Source organism: Motacilla alba, chromosome 15 (genome assembly GCF_015832195.1).
Source record: "Motacilla alba alba isolate MOTALB_02 chromosome 15, Motacilla_alba_V1.0_pri, whole genome shotgun sequence".
NCBI lineage: Eukaryota > Metazoa > Chordata > Aves > Passeriformes > Motacillidae > Motacilla > Motacilla alba.
In genome coordinates this window covers 5,344,712-5,364,700 of record NC_052030.1, presented here as the reverse complement: position 1 = coordinate 5,364,700, position 19,989 = coordinate 5,344,712, and the positions used below count along the sequence as shown (strand labels likewise).

The 19,989-nt window shown below is 38.9% G+C and overlaps 2 protein-coding genes across 2 annotated transcripts in view; both read left to right on the top strand.

Annotated features, from left to right (window-relative positions):
• Window positions 1–8,929, top strand: part of ESS2 (ess-2 splicing factor homolog) — a 32,930-nt gene extending 24,001 nt beyond the window's left edge. Inside the window, exon 11 of the mRNA XM_038152080.1 lies at window positions 8,821–8,929. The gene's annotated coding sequence lies outside the window, so the exon portion shown is untranslated. The remainder of the gene's footprint in view (window positions 1–8,820) is intronic.
• DGCR2 (DiGeorge syndrome critical region gene 2) overlaps window positions 1–19,989 on the top strand; it is a 45,144-nt gene that overhangs the window by 11,524 nt on the left and 13,631 nt on the right. Inside the window, exons 2-5 of the mRNA XM_038152077.1 lie at window positions 8,821–8,943; window positions 16,649–16,774; window positions 17,938–18,148; window positions 19,128–19,204. Of these exons, the coding sequence (XP_038008005.1) occupies window positions 8,821–8,943; window positions 16,649–16,774; window positions 17,938–18,148; window positions 19,128–19,204 (537 nt within the window). The remainder of the gene's footprint in view (window positions 1–8,820; window positions 8,944–16,648; window positions 16,775–17,937; window positions 18,149–19,127; window positions 19,205–19,989) is intronic.

Below are 19,989 nucleotides of genomic sequence, written 5' to 3'. Positions count from 1 at the left end.
TGAACAGCTCCCCTTCGATTATGGGGGCTTCGTTCTGCTCCCTGTCCCTGCCTTCCAGCTCTGGGGCGTGGGTACCTGGAGAACAAATATGAGGGGGAGGAGACTGCTACCGTTCCTTACTGTGCTGTAAAATCTTTTGATGGATGTTGAGGTGACCCAGCATAACTTACTATGACAGAACACTGAGTAATACTGAACGTTGATGAGTGTTACTCATTAAGGATTTACAGTTTTCAGCTGGAATGCTGTCACAATTTTAATTACTTCATGAAACAGCATGCTGAGGTTATGAAGAAAATGCCAATGCCACTAATATGTATTTATTTATTTTTGGAACTGATGCAATCCTATTAGATGGGATTATAACTTCAGAATCTTCAATTTTCAGGAGCTGGAATTAGACTTGAGAATAAGTCTGGGCTGTGTTTTGGCTGTGAGCATACCAGCCAAAAAAGGCCATATCATGGCCTTTTTCCCCCCCAGGCTCTGCTGTTAGGTGCTGTTGTGCTTTCATACTCTCCTGCACATGCTCAGGCCGTGATGAACGAAAGCTACGTGCTCTAAGGGTACTTCCTAAGCACATTTTCAGTATCACGGGTGAACCACCAAGCATTTTATCTTCTGTGTAATTGGACATGAAAATGGAATGCTGTTTTTCTCTAGCTTTTATTTCTTCTGAAGGTTTTTCATTTTAATTATTCTATAGGCTTTTAATTTGAAGAACAGTAAATAGAACCAGTTTTATTGAGAAACTGATAAACTGTCTATGAAATGGATAACTGATGGTGACACATGAGCTTCACAGATAGTTTTCTTCTGTGGAAAAGATCAGTGTTTTAGTTTGCTTTCCTCCTACTTCCTCCTACTGTGACTTTGTTATAAAGTGCTGTATTTATTTATTCTGCTACACTGAATGCAGCAGTGGGTGATATAATGATAAACTCAAAAATATGTAATGGGCGTCAGATTCACCAGTGACACAAAGACCTGCTGGGAAGTGAATGGTTAGTGGAGACTTCTCTGAGATCTGGAGCTGAGGGAAAAACCATTTAGGTATGGCTTCTCTTCCCTTAGAGCAGAGCCCTTATATGGGATAGGGGTACCTCAAAGACAGGTTAAAAACAAGAAAACCTGTTTGAGACTGAATGAAAACATCCTGAGGTGCAGTTTGTACTGAGTTGCTCTGTCCCCAAGAGCTGAGGGTTTTTCAGCAGCAGCTGGCGTTGGCCACTGCGACCAGAGGCAGGGCAGGACGGCCCTGCTCTTTCCAGGCTGGCAGATTTTCAGGAATTTTGTGAGATGTACACTGTACCTGCTGCAGTGACCTTCACCTGTGGACTTGGGAGACATCCAAGTTAGGGAAACTGCTTTTTAAGTACAGATGATTGCCTTAAGGACAGTTTTTCACATATCTGCTGAGGACTACATTATGATAACCATCATTGTATTGTTGTGTTGGAAGTATTAAGAGTGTTTTAAAGTTTATGTTACTGCAGTAAATACCAGTCTAGAGCAATATTGATTGTGTTACACTTCCTCTTGAGCATAAATATTAGATATAGAGTGGTGTGTGTTTGTTTGATGGTGGTGGGTGTGGTGTTTCTTCTGCTGTTTTGTTTCTGGTGCTTGTTTGTAGCCATTTGGTGAGCACTGGTGTTCAGCAGAATCTCCAGGAGTGAAGGACTTAGGGAGCTGGGCTTTTTGCTGGCAGGGACTGGCATCTGATCATACTCATGCAGTGTAGCATGGCTCAGGTTATATAGAAACAGTGATTTAAGAAAAAAACAATTTTCAATTTTAGTAAACTTGTTCCTAAATGGGTTAAAATATGAAAGGATAATGCAACATGTAGGTACAGGTCTCAATATGTGGTTGACTATTACAAAACATAAGAAAGACCTGTTGGACGAGTTAAAATCTGAATAAGAAGAGTTACTGGTCTAAGCACTTGTAGTTAAGAGTTTTTGTTAATGCTTAATCAGCTTTTGATGACTGTAATTGCCTCTTGAAATTTGAACAGAGTATTCCCTTACAGGTTGGTTCATCTGGTCTGGGACAATGAGTGACTTACACTGAGAAAGGAGGAAGTATTTTTGTCCTTTGTTTTCTTTTGGTCTGTAAATAAAAATGATGCCAGAGGATCTACCATGTCCAACCTTGAGAAATGTGATCAAAATAAGCAAAGTAAGTTTCATGTACACAAAAACCTGGCATTGTTCATTAAAAGCTTATGTTTAAAACCAAACCATGTACTTCAAGCTTATCTCTTCCAGTACATGAATTTCAGAGTTAAGAGCTTATAATTGAAATAATATTAAATGCTGGGTGTACATTTAAGCAAATCTCAATTTCCATACAAATTAAACTCAGCAGACAAGAACAATTAGTATAGCAAATAAAAAAATACATTTATTTGTGTTAAAAACTGAAATAGATTAAAATCTATACTTGCTGTGTAAACACTAGCACCTAGTGCATCTGTAGTCTTAGCTAGTAAAATACTCTCTTAATGTATCACACTTTACTAACTAGTGAATCCTTTAATAAAGAAAAGTTCAGCAGTTGCAGCCAGAAGAACCCAAACTTTCACAATCAGTGATTGTAGTCACCGAGTTTCATTTCTGTATCAAAGCACTTTGCTGAATTGAGAGTTATATTTTGGAGGCTTTAGTTTCAGCCTCTGGGTCCTCATCTGTACCTCTGAATTTGTGAATTGCTGTGTTACCAAGGTTTTTATACTGCTGGAGAGTTTATGTTTTAGGGCTAGGAACATAGGTGAGGAGAGTGTTCTCTTTGTCAGGGATAAATTTCTACTTTAGGATCTATTGCTCCTTTTCCCACAGGTTTCTGTAGTGTTAATCTTTGGTGTCTTGAAAATATAAGGTTGAAATTTAGATTTTGAGAACTTTAATGTGTTCACCTAATGGCTTTTCAGTAGATGTTTATTACTACAGGTGCCTGAGATAGGGCCTCGTCATCTTTATTGGATGTAACATTTCTTCCAGCTGAATTGCTTCTGTATCTCTGTCTTCAATTGAACCAGGATAGATAATCCTGCAAAAACAGTATCAAAGTTTTCTCATTTACCCAGCGGCTTATCTTTACAGGAAGTGTTTACAGCTGCTGGCTTTTGCTCATTGCCACCAGCTGTTTCCACCCCTGCTCCTTGTGTCACCCCAGTGGTGTGTGACCTGGGACCAGCCTTTTGTGCCTCAGAGCTGTGACCCTGGTCCTCACTCCAGGCTTTTCTGATGCTGTGGAGGTGAAGGTCCCAACTGTTTAAATGTTTGCTGTTAGAACAAATATTTAAAACAACAGACACGTTAGTAGGTGTTCTGTCTTTGGTTACGATGCCCCAATTCCACATTAATGGATACTGGATTTGTACAGCCATATTTCTGCTGAATTAGCTGGAGCATGCAATCTTTCTGGTTGCAAGGGGACAAACCAGAGCTAATCTGACTTAATGTGGACAGACAGTAGCTAATTTGATGTAAAGCTTGCTGTTTCAAAGACAACTGATCACATTCATTTAGGAAACTGAACCAGCAAGGTGAACTTGTTTAGAATCAACATTTTGTCTCATGTGTCTGTTACAGCCTTGCTTTGGTATTGGAAGCTCTAAAATGAGATGTACTGCATTGGAAAAGTAGTTTCACATACTGGATGTGGATCGTCCCTACCTTTCTTTAAAATAAAACAATTGTTTTGAGTAACCATTTATCCCTTATGTCTTGCATAAAACGGGGAAAGATTAATAAAAAATTAGCTGCAGTTTAGATGTGAGTAGGAAGTCTCTTAGTCCAAATGGACTTCAAAAAGTCTTTAAAAATTATGCAGAAAATTCAGGTTTCAGGAAAGGTAATGCTCAGGGCAGCTCAGTAACCAGTGTGCATCTGCCCAGGAAGGATGCACTGCAGTTTCTCAGTGCTTGAGCTCCAGGAGGAAAATGTTCTCAATTACACAGAGGCAGTACACAAAGTTGTTAAACCTGAAAGGGCTTCCTGGATCATTCTATAGTGGCCAGAGTCTGTTTGTTTTGTGAAACACATGAAGCTAGCTGGAAATTAGAGTGAGCATGTGTGCGTGTGTGTTTTATTCATCTATCATGAAGTCCTTCCTGTGGATAATGCTTCTCGTAAATGGGGATTTTTTGAGTACTTCGCAGAAAATCAGGAGACTATCCTGCTATAAAGAAAATTCAAAAAGCTGGTTGACCCCTGTGTTGAAATACACAATGAATTCTATGAAACACCTAGCATTCAACATGCAGTGGGGCAAAATCTTCAGAGCAAAAGCTCTCTGTGAGCATGTAAGCAACCACCTTGAAAGATTTGGTTTTTCCTGTATGAAACCTCAGTTTTTCTGTTAGTCAAAAATCTTGTTGGTTTTGCTGTTGGCTAGCTTAGAAAAATAGGTGACAGCTAAAACAGATGAAGGCCTCTTGTTTGTATGGCAGTGCTTAAATTGATTTATAATCTTGTCATTTCTGGTTTGATGAAATAAATTTCCAACTGTTTTGTAAGTTTTCTTTTAAATTTCAAATTCCAAGTGCACAACTAGCCCTGGTAAGACTTCTTATTCATATGAGTGACTTGTGACTTATATCTAATAACATATCCAAGCAAATTGGTATTAGTGTTTTTTTGGCCTTCACGTGACAGTAAGTTTTTTCTTGTGTTATATATTTAGCTTATAGAATTCATGGTCTGAATCTGATTTCAGTTTTTCTGCTCTTTTTATATTAAGGAATTTCTTGGGTTTTTGTATCCAATTTATAGCAGAGAAACAGGTGAAGTGTTACCAGAGAACTCACTGTTGTTACTTGATATTTCTGACAGACATTTGTTCAGGTGCTGGTGTGCTGGTGAACGAGCAGGTTGCTTGGGGTCTAGGGAATAAACACAGTGTCATCATGAAAGCATAGAGCCAGCAGGCTTCCTGTAGGTTCATCTTGTCTGTAGCCTTTGGCAAGCTGTTGAATTGTTCTGTACTTCCTTGTAACTGTGGCATGAGGATGCACTGGTTGGTAAGATTGTTGAGGGTTAATGTTGTAGAAGTGCTCTGAGATAGTCTCTTCATTTCACTATCGTAGCACCTCGCTGCTTCAAGTGTTTTCATGTTCTCACCCTGCCTGAACTTTGTGATGTTTTTTAAGTTTATACTCTGTATAGTGCAAAAACTACAGTTGCTGCTATTTTCAGTGTTTTAGTCGTCTCCTTTCTTCCCAGCAAATGCCAGATAAATTTAATTGCTCTGCAAAAGATTTCAGTGTACTAAATTTCATCTTGTAGCATAGCAAAGACTGCATCTGATGCTGAAAAGAAAAAGAAACCTTTTATGTTAGAATTGCACATGTGAATCATAATACTGCTGATGTCACTCATCATATCGTACATGAATGCTGGGGGAGGTTGCATTTCCACATTTTCACTTTGAGTCAATTGTTGATGCCCTTGGCTTTATTGCTGTCTTGTGCTTCTGCTCCAGCAGCTGCTTGCTCGTAGCTGAACTTGTGCCGTTACATATTTACTAATGATTTTGAAAATATGAAATGTTTCTGCATTAACAGTTGATAGAAAGTATGGTTCTAGTGCTGTGTGGAGGTGATAGTTTAAGGTACATTCTTCATCCTTTCTTGCTGTGAGTTACCATCAGCAGCTGTGAACTGTGAGGGATAACTAGCTTTAAGGACAGAAATGTACTGATGTTTTTGAAATCTTTGCTATTCTTCAAAAGAACTGAAAATATATGGGTGAAGAAACAGTTTTTATTTACCACACTCCTGGAAAGTACAAAGTCTGACCATGTGTTAAGTGATTACTTGCATTCCAGGAAAGATGGATGGTCACATAATGTTGTACTATTCAGTACTGCTCATACATCTTCCTGACTCTTGTCCTGCTGCTGGCAGTGTGACTTGCCTTTTCTGTGGTGGAGATGGGCTTGAGATGTTTTCATTTATCTGCTGTTTTAACTTAAAAATAGGCTACTGACATGAAGTGTTTCACAGGGTTCTGGAGACCAGCACATACCCTGTGCATCCTTGCCTCTCCCAAATATCTCCATTCCTGGGCTAAGTATCTTACAGCTTGGTTATAGACTTCCATCTATTTTTATGTCTGTATCTTACTGCTGATGGCTCTGGGTTGGGATGGCTTAGGAGGGCTTATTGACAGAGATTTTAATTTCACAGTATTTTTGTGTCACATTTCCCCCCCGCGCAGCAGAATTGTGTAGCAGTTCATGTTCCTTGGTCTGAAATAATTAGTGCATCTGACAGTATGATCTCCATTGGGAACGATGGTACAGCTGGTCTGAAAGGTGTTTTACTTGAAATGTTTTGTGCTCTTCCATGTATCCACATTCTTCAGAGAGGAGTGTCTCTAACACAGGAAGTCATGATATTACAGCATGTAGCTGTCATTTTTTTAATGCCCATAATGCTGAGATGGAGTCATCCTTTTATCTGAGCCAGTCATACGTAATTGTACGTAAAATAGAAATAGCATTTATGAAATTGCAGACAGAAGTATTCTGGACTGTTTTTCCCCTTTTCCTCTTTTTCCAGCATTTCTGGTGGATGCTGCCCGTGAAGCCAGAAGACTGCAGAATAACTTTGTTCACAGGGTGTATGTGTGAATTCCATTGAAAATAAGCAGTAACAGAAAAAATCAAGTTTATTTTAAAGTACTGGATTTTGCCATAACTATTGGTGGATGCAGTGCAAACCTGGAGCTGGGCTGAGAATAGTAGAATAGTCTTTGGTGTGTTAAAAGATCTACCACAGGCCCAGTGTAAATTTTGTGCTTGAAACTGTAGTAGCAAGACTTTCTAAGGAACCTCCCACTGCGTCCTGACCTTGTGCAAAAGTTGCCAAGGAAGCTGCAATCATTTACCCAATGATGCTCTTCTGTGGGCTTGAAATCTGAGTGCTTTCAATTTCAGCTCGAGGTTTTGTATTTGTTTGATTTGGTGGTTTGTGTGTTGTTGGGTTTTTCCCCCTAAGTTAGAAGGAGATTTAATTAACTCATAAATATTAGATTTTAAATTATTTAGCTTAAAGATAGATTTAAAATTTTCTCTCTTGGTATATTGGGTAAGTGAAGCTTTTCCTCTATTTTTTACACACACACCCCCCCCCCCCCCCCCTTTAATTTGTCTTTCCCTCTTCAGGCTAAATAAATTATGTGATTTTTTTTTTTTTTTCTGAGGGGGAAGTCATTAAGACTGTTAATTTTATTTTTTCTGTTTGGGCTGAGTAAAGCTCTAAATGGGTGAGAGCACTTGATGTGCTGTAAGGTCTGTTGTTGCCCTCAGTAGTCTGGCAGGCCTGTGTGAGTTCTTAGCATCTTGTGACCTGAATGTTTGCTCTGAGTAGGTGGTTGCTAAGAGGATGTGCCTGCTTTTATTTTTCTAGAAGAGCAGGTTTGTTCTTTATAGAGAAACCAGTAGTAGGACTGGATTTTAGTCTAACATTGAATTAGAAGCCTGCTATCAATATGTTATACCAATTACCAGGTGTATGTGTACAGCATTTATTGAGAGTGCCTGGTGACTGGGTTTATTATGCCCAGTCATGTTGTTTGAACACTTAAATGTGACCTCTGTCTTGATTCAGCTTAGGCATGTGTTTCAAGAAGTAACAACTGCAATTACAGTCTGCTCTTATGTTGTAAACTGTGGATGAGAGAATGCGTACCTGTATTTTAAATTCTCTTTTAGTGATTTCCTTTTGCAAGACAGTTCCTACTGGATCCATTCAAAATCAGTATGTTTTACATATATACATTTTTTTTTTTCTGTTTAAAAAGGTGCTCATTCTCTAGACATAAAATTACCTGGGATTAGTGTAGCTCAGTGAGAGGAAAATGTGCTAAATTGCTCAAAAACAATAGTTGGAAAATTGACAACTGCTGTCTAGAAGAAAGATGGACAGTGATGGTTAGTGCAAAAGTGAGCCTGTGGATGGTGTTGGCACTGGCAGACTGGCTGTGAACAAGCTTAGAATTGCTCACTTTTGTAGACAGACCTTTTTATTCCCTGCAAAATATTTTGAGGGACATAAAATGAAGCTGAGTTATTAGGTTCTGGCATTTGATAGATGGAATTGGAAAAAAAATGTTTTAAAAAAGTTGTACTTTTTATAATGCTAATTAGATGTGACAGTGTAGTGATGGCAAGTAGACAGTGAACTCACAGAAGCAGGAGCAACATGTTTGCAGATAGTGACAGTTTCTAGTAATTGATATGTTCACGTGGAGAAATTCTACAAAAGAGCTGAAGCTAGAAAGTGAAAACAGTTCATGGATATAGATATTGTGTTACAAGTAGTTCTGTGCAATGTCTCTGAATCAGATTGGGCATTTGTGCAGCCTAGTGGGTTCTGGCATACACGGTGATTGGAATGGAAATGGATTCTGAGGCTGTTGCATAATGCAGCGCTTACCTATCGAAGCATATTTTTGTTAAACTTCAGCTCTGGGAAAATTGAACAAGCACTCCTCAGTGCCCCACAAGATGTAAATGGATAATGCTGTGGTAATAGCTGCTCACAGGCTGTCTTTATCAGGAAGGTTTTACCACGGATGTCTTGAGAGAATTATTTCCCATACCCTCCTGTCTGTTAAAACCACAAACGTGCAGTTTAGGACACGAGGTGATCTGAACTGAAGGAGTTTTTAACAGGCTGACTTAACCAGAGATTTTGTTCGTTACGCTTCAGTGATCCATGACATGTCAGATGATTAATATATGTATAAATTTGCAAGAATAAATAACCTTTCAATCAAAGCACCATTTTTTTTTCCTCTTTCCCAGAGCTCCGCTGCACCCCAGGGCAGTTTGCGTGTCGGAGTGGGACCATTCAGTGCATCCCTTCAAGTTGGCAGTGTGATGGATGGCCCACCTGTGAGGATGAGAGCGATGAAGTTGACTGTCCAGGTAAGTAAATCTAAGAGAGTGCTCAGCCCTGTACCAGCTTACTTTGCAGCAGTACTTTGACTCCTTCAGGTTGTTTGGTTCTTTTTATTTGAAATTGGTGATTGTTTGGTAGAACTGTACCCATTATTAACAAAGACTGAGTTGGCTTCTCTTCATTTTGAGCAGCTAATATCACAAACAGTTTTTTACTTGTCTGAATTATCCTTCCGTTCTTATGGTCAGAGCAGTTATTCTGAAGATGAGGAGAGTTTGTAGTCTAAAGAGAGACATTCCTGACAAGGAAAAAATGTTGCAGTTAAACTGAAATGACACATAGGCCTGTGGTTAAATTTGGAATTACTGATTTGGTTGTATATTTTTCAGACAGTGCTGGGTGACATTGCTGGACTCGAGTAGAGAGGTTGTTTTATTGCTCCCTGTTCTGATTATGCTTCCTGTGCTGAAGTGGAGAACTTTGTTCTGCCAGACAAGCTGGTGTATTTGCACTTCATAAGCTCCTATAACTGACTATATGCTTTGAGGAGCCTGTCACCAGCAGTGGATCTCTGCTAAAGCTACTGGATACTGAGCTGTCCTTAAAAACAAGCAAAGAAGTATTGTGACTGTACAATCACAATTTTGAACATTTTCAGTTGTTCTTGAAAAACAGGCTAGTGCAGCTCTTTCTGGGTATCTTAAAAGTGAAGTGACCTGTAATTTTTTTTTCAGTTAAGAACAATGAGGCAGGTATCTGAAAGCATAGATTCAATTGTGGCACAATAGAAAACTTTTTGTCTTTACAGCATGACTAAATTACATTCAAAAACTGTTTTAAGAAGTTCTTTTCCAGTGAACTACTTCATTCTCTTGGCAGAGAATCAGGTGAACTCCGTGGCATTGCCATAACAGCATTCATCATTCTGAGTTCTCAGCTATTTTCAAGAGGTGCTACAAAATAGTAACATTGATGTTTTACAGCAGCAAATTCTTTTAAATATTCATATTATCTAAAGGAATTAGAGAAATAAATCTAACATTCAAACTTTGAAACTGTGCTAGAGTTAGCCATCTCCCCAGTGTGTACTATGGACAAACAATTGAAAGAATGTCAGTGCTCTTTTAAGAAAACTTTTGTTAGTGTTTGTATGTGAATGTGCAGTAGAGGGGAAAAACAGTTGGTAGTTTCTTCTGACACTGAAAATTAAGCTGTGCCATTGATAGTCTATTTAAGGATATTCTTTACAATGTGGATGTCCTAAAGAAAATTGCTTTTATAGCTGTGCTATTATTCTTCCTTTTTAGCTAGCTTTAGCCAAATGTAAAAAAGCTATGGACCTAATAAAATTCTGGAGTATAACAGAAATCAGTGGTTGGGGGGGGCAGAGTCATGTTAGTGTTTGGATTTACTCAAACAGCACTGAAGACTTTGCTTGTGGGAACATTTGAAGTTCCACATTAATAGAAAACTATTTTTATCTTCTCCTGTTCCTTATGTGTTAGTCAGCAACTTAAGTTATTGCCTGGAGTATGCAGCAGGATGGTGCTGACTAAGGACTGGAGTTCCAAAGAATGTTTGGTGTATGGATAAGAGGAGGATTTTATGGGAGTAACATTTCTCAATACATAGGTTCTGGTGTTGTGTTTGGGTTGTAGGTCTCACTAGACTGTCTAGCCTGACATGATAAGAAGAACTTGAAGATTAAAGAAATGAAATGTGGGAGAGACTTGATTCACCACCGTGTCTGTGTGCAGGAAGAGAAGAATAACATCTGTAAATACTAGAGGGGAAAATGCTGGACAGTAGAGAGGGGAAAGTATTCCACTTGATGAGAGGAATAATTAGATAAGTAATTGGTGAAAAGGCTGTGCTCAGTAAAACAGCCAGAAAGCAGGTGTGGTGTTTGTGAAAGAGCTGAGATATTTGCACAGTAATGTGAGGAGTGCAGCCAGCAAACCAGAGGAACAAGAACTACTCATGTAGGATGTAAAAACTATTATACCTGTCACAATAAACTTGGTGGGATTGCAGCGTGACCTGCAATGAGTGTTGAAGAGCAGGTGTTATTCAGAGCTGTCAAGAATAGAAGAGGTTGGTGTGCATGGGAATGCTGTGCTGGAGCACAAGAGGAGTAACATCAATGAAAGTAAACCTGAGGGCAGAATCAGTTTGGAAGAGCACAGTATGCTTGTGTGGAGGAAAGCAGTACAGATGTGAGGAGTCACAGGAGAGACTGTCTTGGGACATTGGCTGGGGAGCTAATGCTACTAATAATAGTAACATAGTCATACTCAGGAGTGGCAACTTTCTTCTTTGGCTACTGAATTAACAAGAAATGATGCAGCTTTAAATGTAGAAAATACCTTTGGATTAGATGAGCAGTTGTGTGATGATTCAGCTAAATGTAAATACTTTAATTAAAAAGTTCTTCCCTTCAATAAAGGCAGTCTGAAGACTAAAAGAGATAGTTAGTGAAGCCACCTGGACTTGTGAAACTTGGAGAATTGTAACACCTTTAAATTAAAAGGTATGAAAACTCTCTGAAGCATGAAAAGAAAGTATGCAAGAAAGGGCCCTGAATCTGGTTGTGAAACTTGTTAATCTTCAGCCTTTGAGCCACTAATGGCACTCTCCAACATGAGCAACTCAGAACAGATCAACCAATGTCAGTGAGTTAGGGTTTTGTGGTGGTGTAAAAAGTGTGTTTCAATGCATGTTGGTGTTTTGAAAGGTTTATTACAAAGCCATTGTAAGTTGTTTGCCACTGTTGGTTCACCTTTTTTAGGCCTAATTTCATTTGTGTTAGTAACAAAGGTCCTATTAAAAGAAGAGGATCCGTAATTAATAAATTAGTTTGGTAATCATATATTGGCTGAAGTGCAAGAAACATTCCAAATTGTAAGATTTTTGTTTGAATTTCTTCTGGCATTTTTTTTCAGAACACAATTAAGTAAGACATTTAATTTACTGACAATCTGAATAAGCGTGTGAGATGCCTATTTTTTGCTATATTTCTCTGAAGATTGTCATTATAGCTGTTTTTATTGTCACTGTCTCTTATCATAATGACCATTTTCCTTTAAAACATGGAATTCCTCTCAGTCACAAATTGTTCATGTGCAAAGTTCCCCCTGTTCCCCCTGCCCTTCCCACTAGGCACCCATGTGTCAGTGGAATCTGCAGCAGTGATTACCCTCAATTCATCTCTCTGACAGACTAAAACCAGTGTCTGCCTGCTCTTGTGAGCAATACTAAAAATTGCTGGGAGGGTTTATTATGTAGCATGTGCCTGTGACTCACTTCTGCTTAAGCAGTGGAGCTTCAAGAAATTTGTGGACTCTTCCATGTCAACAGTAATTGATCCTGAAAATAGTTTATCCCAAAGTGGTGTATTTTATGAAATGGTAGAAACAAGCATTAATGTCTTAAACAAGAACTTTTACAAATGGGAATTTATTCTTTCTAATCACTTTCTCTCATGTTTCTAAACAAGCAATCAAAGTAGAAACATAACTTTTTCACCTTTATAGAAGTTCTGTATTGAAACCCATGAGAGGGAAGGGATCTGCAGTTTGCCTTTTATTGCTTACTGGATTTCCAGCTTTTCTTCTACCAGAATATCAGCTCAGCTTCTGCAGATATCCTGCCTTCTTTGCAGACCTTCTGGTGTAACTCATTTTCAGGAGGCTGAGCAGAGCAGGGTTTAGTATAGCTCTGTGTTTTCCTCCCAAACTGCAGGCTTGATGTTTTTTTCTGTTGCCTGTGAATGAAAATGGATGTCTTAAATTCAAGTGCCCTTCATAAATCCTATCCATATCAGTTTTACATCTTTCCCTTCTGATGAAGCAGCATCTGCAGCAACCTGTTTTGAAGTGATCAAAAACAGCTTTGTGTTTTGTTTCACCGAGGCTGTTTTGTATGGTTGAAGTGACTCTTGACATTTATGCACTTTTTAGTACATCTCTTTTTTAAAACCTAGGTATTAATGGTAAAAACCTCTGAACATTTCCACACCTTTCCTGAGCCCTTGCTGAACTCCTATTTTTTTTTACCCTACCTCTTGGTGTTTAATTTATAAGCTGTTTTCTGCCAGTCCACTACCTTGAATAGCACTCAGCACAGCAGGATGCTGTTCTTGCTTGGCATTGATGTCCTTACACAATACAGTTGATAACACACAGCATGGAGCTGCTTGATCTGAGAAGAATCACTCCTCTCTAGGAGCTTCTGAACTGTATTTCCAAATACTGAGGCACAAAACTGGACTTAATCTTGAAGTTCTTTCACCTCTCAAATTACCAGATGGAATTAGAAGCTTTCTAAGCTTTCAGTAGGTAATATGCTGGACAGAAAATTTGATGCTTCGGGTACAAGGCAGCTTTTATGTAAATTTTTGAGAATCTGTGTGTTTAAACAGGAGCAACTCAAATCTTGGAATTAATAAGATATGGCAGAACCTGGTTGCTTCACAGCCAGTTTAATTTTGACATCATTTGACATAGTACATCCATCCTTATGAAGGGTTTTGCTTGAGTGACTTGGTATCTCTGACACAGTTTTCCAAAAGGTAGAAGGAGCCATCAGCATGGCAGACTTCTATTCTGAATTGGTAGCTTCAAGTTTTAAACAACTGAAAATAGCCACAGAATCACCACTGTTGAACAACTATCTCTTGATGGATAGCCTTAGACTATAATTGTGCTGGGGTGAATTAGATAGCAACTGTAAATTGGAAGGAGCTGGGTGAATGTTAATCATGACTTGATCCATTGGGAAACACATTGGAGGATGCTTGTGTTCACCACTCTTAATATTCAAAGGGTGAAAAGAAATAGTGCCCTGTGGATTTTTCCTTGAACCCATTTTTTCATTTTCTGCATCAACTAGCCAGCAAATGACATTTGTAGAGTAATTATATATAAAGTCAAAGATCTAGGTCTGTCTTGGCTAGTAAAAATACCACTATTGCTGCTATTGCCTGTGGTTGTGGTATTTAGAAGAATAAAGATCTTGGAAAATAACTGATCTTCCAGAATTTCATTGCTTTCAGGATATGAAGTGTGCATGTAAGCACTGAAAATGATGGTTTTTCCTTTGTGAAACACTCAAATAGGGTTAGGTTCTGATCTGCTGAGTTAAGTTGTTATCTAAAGATGAGTTCATGGCGCTCTAATTTATTTTTAAAGATAAAATTATTTGTAAAAAGGAAGTAGGAACAGCACGTAAAATTCTTCCGCAGTTGCAAAAGTGGAATAGAAATCCAGTCCAATTACACCTTTGCCACCAGAATCTGCAACAGCTTTTCATGGCAGTCAAGTGACTTAGAGGCTTGTTAGCATCTCTTTATTGCTCTGGAAAAAGTTGTTATCGTTGCTTTTCTTGGGAGACAGATATTCAGATCAAATAGAAGCAATTTAATATTTGAAGAGCACCAGTTTATTAAGCAGCTGACAGCATTGGGCTTGAAGAAGTGGCTTGTGGTGGCTGCTTTGTGCCACTTCAGTCCTGGTTTCAGCAGTGAATCTGCTGACAAAGGCATATGCTGAGGAAGGAATGAGTTCCCCTTCCTGGGTACGGACTGATGGAACTCTGTGTGGGATCTGTGTAGCTATTTCAAAGCATCTGGCATAAATTCTGTTAATTTAGGATGTTAGCCTGTGTAACCCTTCCTTAACCTTGCATGTTAAAACCTGTGAACTTTTGTTTTATTCCTGGGGGAGATAAATTGTTAAGTCCTCGTGGGCGTTCTGTTTAGCTGTGGAGGGTCAGCCATATGGTGCTGCATCTGCTCTCACTTCTGAGAGGGAACTGATTCTTCATATGTTTGGTTCTGACTGGTTCTTTGGGTTTAGCTGTTACCATTTAATGCCATGGGAAAATAGAGCTCCCTATGCTGAGCTCAGTAGAATTTGACAAAGCATTCTACATTAGTTAGTGTTATTTTTAAAGTCTTGCTATAATTGAAGATTTGCTTTTTCAGTGTCTCAGTATCGCTCTGAAAATCATAGTGTAAATAGTGCTACTGAACCATTAGGATTAAAAACAGATTCTAAAACTAAAAATAGAATAGCCTTTAAAGTAATAAAAAATCAGTAATCTTCACTGCCAAATAATTTCCCCATTTTGTGTCCTTTGAAATGTACACTGTCTGAGTTTCTTGGCACTGACTTCTTGCCTGTGATAGATAGTGCATTCTAATACTGAACACCAGAATTTTTGCTTTATTCCTGTAAAGCCGTGTGAGTCTATTATGCAGAGCCATTCCTTAATGGGTGATCTCTGTAGACATGTAATTCCTAGGATAACGTGATAATTAAATAGCCCTTGCTTATCCAATTAACCCAGGGCAAACTCAGTATGCTAGAGACAGATGAATGCAAAGCGACTTTGCTGTTCCTGGGCTCCAGCTAGGGATTTGTTTTGCTCATCAGTGCCTACATTTGTTCCATGGAGTGCACTGTTTGATGTTAGGTCTCGTGGAAGTCTTTCCCCCAGGTGAACAGCCTGCAGCTCTGGGTTTAAATTACCATGATATTGCTGTGGACCTCTTGCTTTTCGAAGATCGTCCAAAAAGAGAAAGTTTTATTGATGTGGTTTCATATATATTTCAAGCAGATGTAGTTAAACCTGTTGAAGAAGACTGTGTAGCTTCTCTTTATTTGGGATCATGACTTTGTTTGGTTTATCGAGGCTAAATGGAGCTAATCAGCTTGAAAGGAAAATAAGCAGATCTTTTAATATAGAAATGAATGTCTACAAAACACTGTGCTGGTTAAACCCTATTACCTTCAATAACATCTAGTAGTATTAAGTAACGTACAAGCAGATATTTATAATGCTTATATTGTTGGGTTTTTAATTTCTCTCTTTTAAAGGTTCATCTCTGGTTGCCACTTTAATCGTTCTTGGTGCCCACCTCCATCTTTCTCTAAGGTTTCTTCCTACCACTGTGCCAGCCTTCCTGCTTAGAAACCTGCTAGTTGTGCTGGCTATGGCCCACCCTGCCTCCAGCTGAACTGGGTGTTCCTTATTTACTCCTGGTAGGCACGTGGAGCCCTCCAGCCCCTTTTCTTGAATAACATTGTACACCCTGTTCTTCCTAAGCTACTGAATCTGGTGGTCATGTACACCTGTTAACCCTGACATCGAGATGAGGGGGTATGGGGGTTTATTTCAGAAGTCATCAACTAAGTTTTCCTTTAGAAGCTTGAGAGTGAACAAAAAAAAAGCCTCGTTCTTCTGGATGACGATCAGTCTCCTTTCCTGGTTTTAATTACATCCTACATCTCAGAGCATGTGTTGGAAAATGTACTGGAGGAGTTGTCTTATGTCCTTGAACACACAGCCGAGGAACAAACCAGCTGGGGAGTGGATAGTTCTGTAAACAGGAACAGATACAATGTGCTGGGGATGATGCATTTGGTGCAGCAGTTGAAATGATGAGCAGCAAGTCCCGTGTGCAATTGCAGGCTGGTGAGAATCTGCCAGAATATTTCGTTTACCCTGCACGACTCAATGTAACGGCTTGTTGGTTGTTTTCAATTGAAGGTATTTCAGTTACCTGCTGAGTAAAATGGCCAAGCTGTTACTGCAGGGACCTGTCATCTTTGCTTACTTGAGTCAGGTATCACATATGTCTTGAATTAAAACCCAGAGAAACTTTAATAAAACGAAATCTGCCTTTGCGTGCATCTTTCACCAGTACTAACTATTCCTCCTGGTCCCCAGGCTTGACAGGGGACCAGCGAACTTACCATGGGAAGGAGAATGTGGACTCGAGGCACAGTCGGGGGAGAGGAGGGGAGACCACCCGCTTCCACACCGTCAACGTGGCGCAGCCCGTCCGCTTCAGCAGTAAGTTGCAGACTGGGAAATATGGGCCATCTCTCTGCTAATTAATTTACAAATTTATTCTATTTTTGAATTAAAAAGTAATAGTCTTTTCTGTTTCATAGCTTTTTGACCGAACTTTGACATGCAATGCTATTTCAGGTGTTTGTGCATTTCTTTTATATATGTCCTGCATCATTTATATAGCAGCCCAGTACATGCAAAGAATGCTGTGTCTATTAATCCTCTCTTTGTGAAACCAGAATTGCAATTTTCTGTTACAACTCATTGCAGAGTTGTAACAGAATAAAAAAGGATAAAAAAAGCAAAAGAAACAAAACAGAATAAAGAGTCTTGAGAACAGGACTGTGAATGGCAATGAGCAGAAAACAGTTTCTGAATTTTAAGTTTCTTAGGCAATGCAAAATTAATAGTGCAGATGCAGGCTTAAATGTCATCCTCCTGTCCTGTGATTCTCTCCAAGAATGTTGGTCAAAAGCCCATGGACCTGTTTTGTCCAGAAATGCCTCAAGGCTTTTGTGTCAGGTTCCCTCAGCTGAGTTAATTGAGAGTAAGCAGAGACAGCAGTTCACACCATCACCTTCTTATTTCCTAAAGATCTGCCATACAGTAGTGGTTTTTACAAAGCAACCAAGAATTTCCCCAGAACTTCTGTCATCTTCAGTGATTCACTCTGGAGGCAGGTTTATATGAATACTATTGTAACTGTAAGAACAGGCTGAAAACTTCACAGCAAGTTGAATGTATTGCTAATCACCTAATAGAAAGGCACAGTCATTAAATTGGCCACCTCCAGGGTTTTTGTGCTGCTTATTTTTGCTTGGATTGATCAAATTTATTGGTTTTATAAAGATGTGCAGGGAAATGTCTTCCACAGTAGATGGTCAGTCTTAATTAAAAGATTTTAAAGGCTGTGACAATGTGATGGGACTTTACTAGGAGCTTAGTCTGCTTAATCTTTTTAAAAACGTGAAAAAATCAACATTTGTCAGAAACTGTAGTAAAGTAACTCTTCAGGGATCTGTAATGTGTGCACCTCCTTCTGTGGAGGTGAAGTGTACGCACTGTTGTGTGTACGTGTCCCAGTGATAATTGATTAGGATGCATTATCTTAAAGATCCTAATTTGGGGGGAATGGTTTCCCTTCTATTCTTCATGTTTCCTAGGAAAGTGCCCAACAGGATGGCACCACTATGAGGGCACAGCCAGCTGTTACAGGGTGTATTTAAATGGGGAGAACTACTGGGACGCTGTGCAGACATGTCAGCGGGTGAACGGATCCCTCGCCACCTTCACTGCAGACCAGGAGCTGAGGTTCATCCTGGCACAGGAGTGGGACTTGGAAGAAAAAGCATTTGTAAGGAAGGACCAGCGTAGGTGAGTGGGAAGAAAAGGACAAAGATCTCATGTTACAGAGAATGGTTTCTGTGTGCTACAAATGCTGGTGGTTCAGTTTGTGTAGAAAATCTAATAGTAAAATTCACATCAGGTGAATAAGCCAGTATGAACGTGCTGTTTGGCAGTGCCCCATCTGCAGTTTATGTTTTAATTAATATTAACAGATAATTCAATTCAGCAGAGCCTTTTTATCAGCAGAGTCTTCTTATCTTCAGGTTGTCTTAGCAAGGTACAGGTATTCTTGAACTGCATCAGGGAAGGTGGATTTAACAATGAATGCTGCTGCACTGCCTTGTATAGAAATAATTATTTAAAATTTTCAACAAGATTTTGATTTCCATGAAGTACCTGTAGCTCTAACAAAGAGCAGCTTTGAGATAGGAAAGAAGTAAAAAGGCATTTTGCGTTGCAACTACTGTGTTTGGGTGGTTTTAGGTATTTCATTCTGTTAGTTCACAACAAACCCTTCTTTTTCTGTGTATGGGTTTTTTGTCACTCATGGGCTGCCGTGACAGATCACCAGGAGTGGCTGAGTAATGGTGTGCTTCTGTCTCTGGAGAGGAAAATGGTTTGATCCAGAACAGTCTGACCTAAGTTGTTTGTGTTCAGAAATACTTGACTTCTGGATGCTGCTGTGTGATTTTTGGGTTTGAGATACTGAAGTGCTGCCATGACAACAGAATAAGGTGCTGCTTATGAATAGAAATAAAGGACACAGTCAGTTATAATTTGTAAACCTTGAAAACTACTAAGTATTTTATCAAGTATTTTCCTCTGTTCCTCAGCTGTAGTCTCTCTACATTGCCAATGTATGGGCCAGAAAGATAAGGAAAAAAGTCATCAGAATATTTTGAAAATTAGCTATTACATATGAAGACATTAGAAGGTTCTGTGTAATTTAATTTGTTACTGTGTTTTTGGCCTGTATCTTTAAAAAGTAACTTAATTTGTTTTGCAGGTTCTGGGTGGGGTATCAGTATGTGATCACCAACCGAAATGACTCTCTGGAAGGTCACTGGGAAGTCGCTTACAGAGGTGGGTCTCTCAAATTGCTGCTTAGTTCAGTGCCCATGAATATGATTTGAAAGAACAACATGACTTCTTTCACTGGTAGTGTTGAAATAGTATAGGTGAACTGCTTCACTTCACAGGGCAGGAGTGCTAGAGTTTAATACTGAACACACATCTTGTTTTAAAGGTTACGTTTTATGGGTTTTCACACTGGCATAGAAAGAACATGTGTCAGTTTATTTGGGCTTTCCCCTTGATTAAATGAGAGAAAGGAAACTACTCTGTAATTTCTCTTTTTTTGTGGTGAATGCTTAGATGAACTGCTGATTCCTGGTTCTAGTATTTGCTGACTAGTGTAGCGTGTTTGGAGGTTTTAGCTTTTTAAAAATTTGGTAGAATTTTGTATACTAAAACAACACACTTGAGTTTTGCGGAATTTACGCAGATTTTTTTTCTTTTTAAAGTATTTCAGGTAGTTTACTTAAACCATGTCAGAATTTGTGTGATTCCAGAAATACATCTCATTTTATATGAAAAACTGAACACTAATTTGATGGATGTCACTGGCTAAACCCTTTCAATTGCAAAACAAGCAGCTCCCTCTGCTGAAAATACAAAGCTATGTTTCTACACCATTTATTATTAGCTAATTCAGTAGTGAGATTAAAGTCATAATACAGACTCTTATGTGTACAATTGCCTGTTTAATTCCTGTACTGATTTAGGTAATGGAAAATTTATAACAAAGGTGTTGTTTTTTAAGCATCAGCACGGTGAATTCCAGTGTAGCATTTGAAAACTAATCTGAA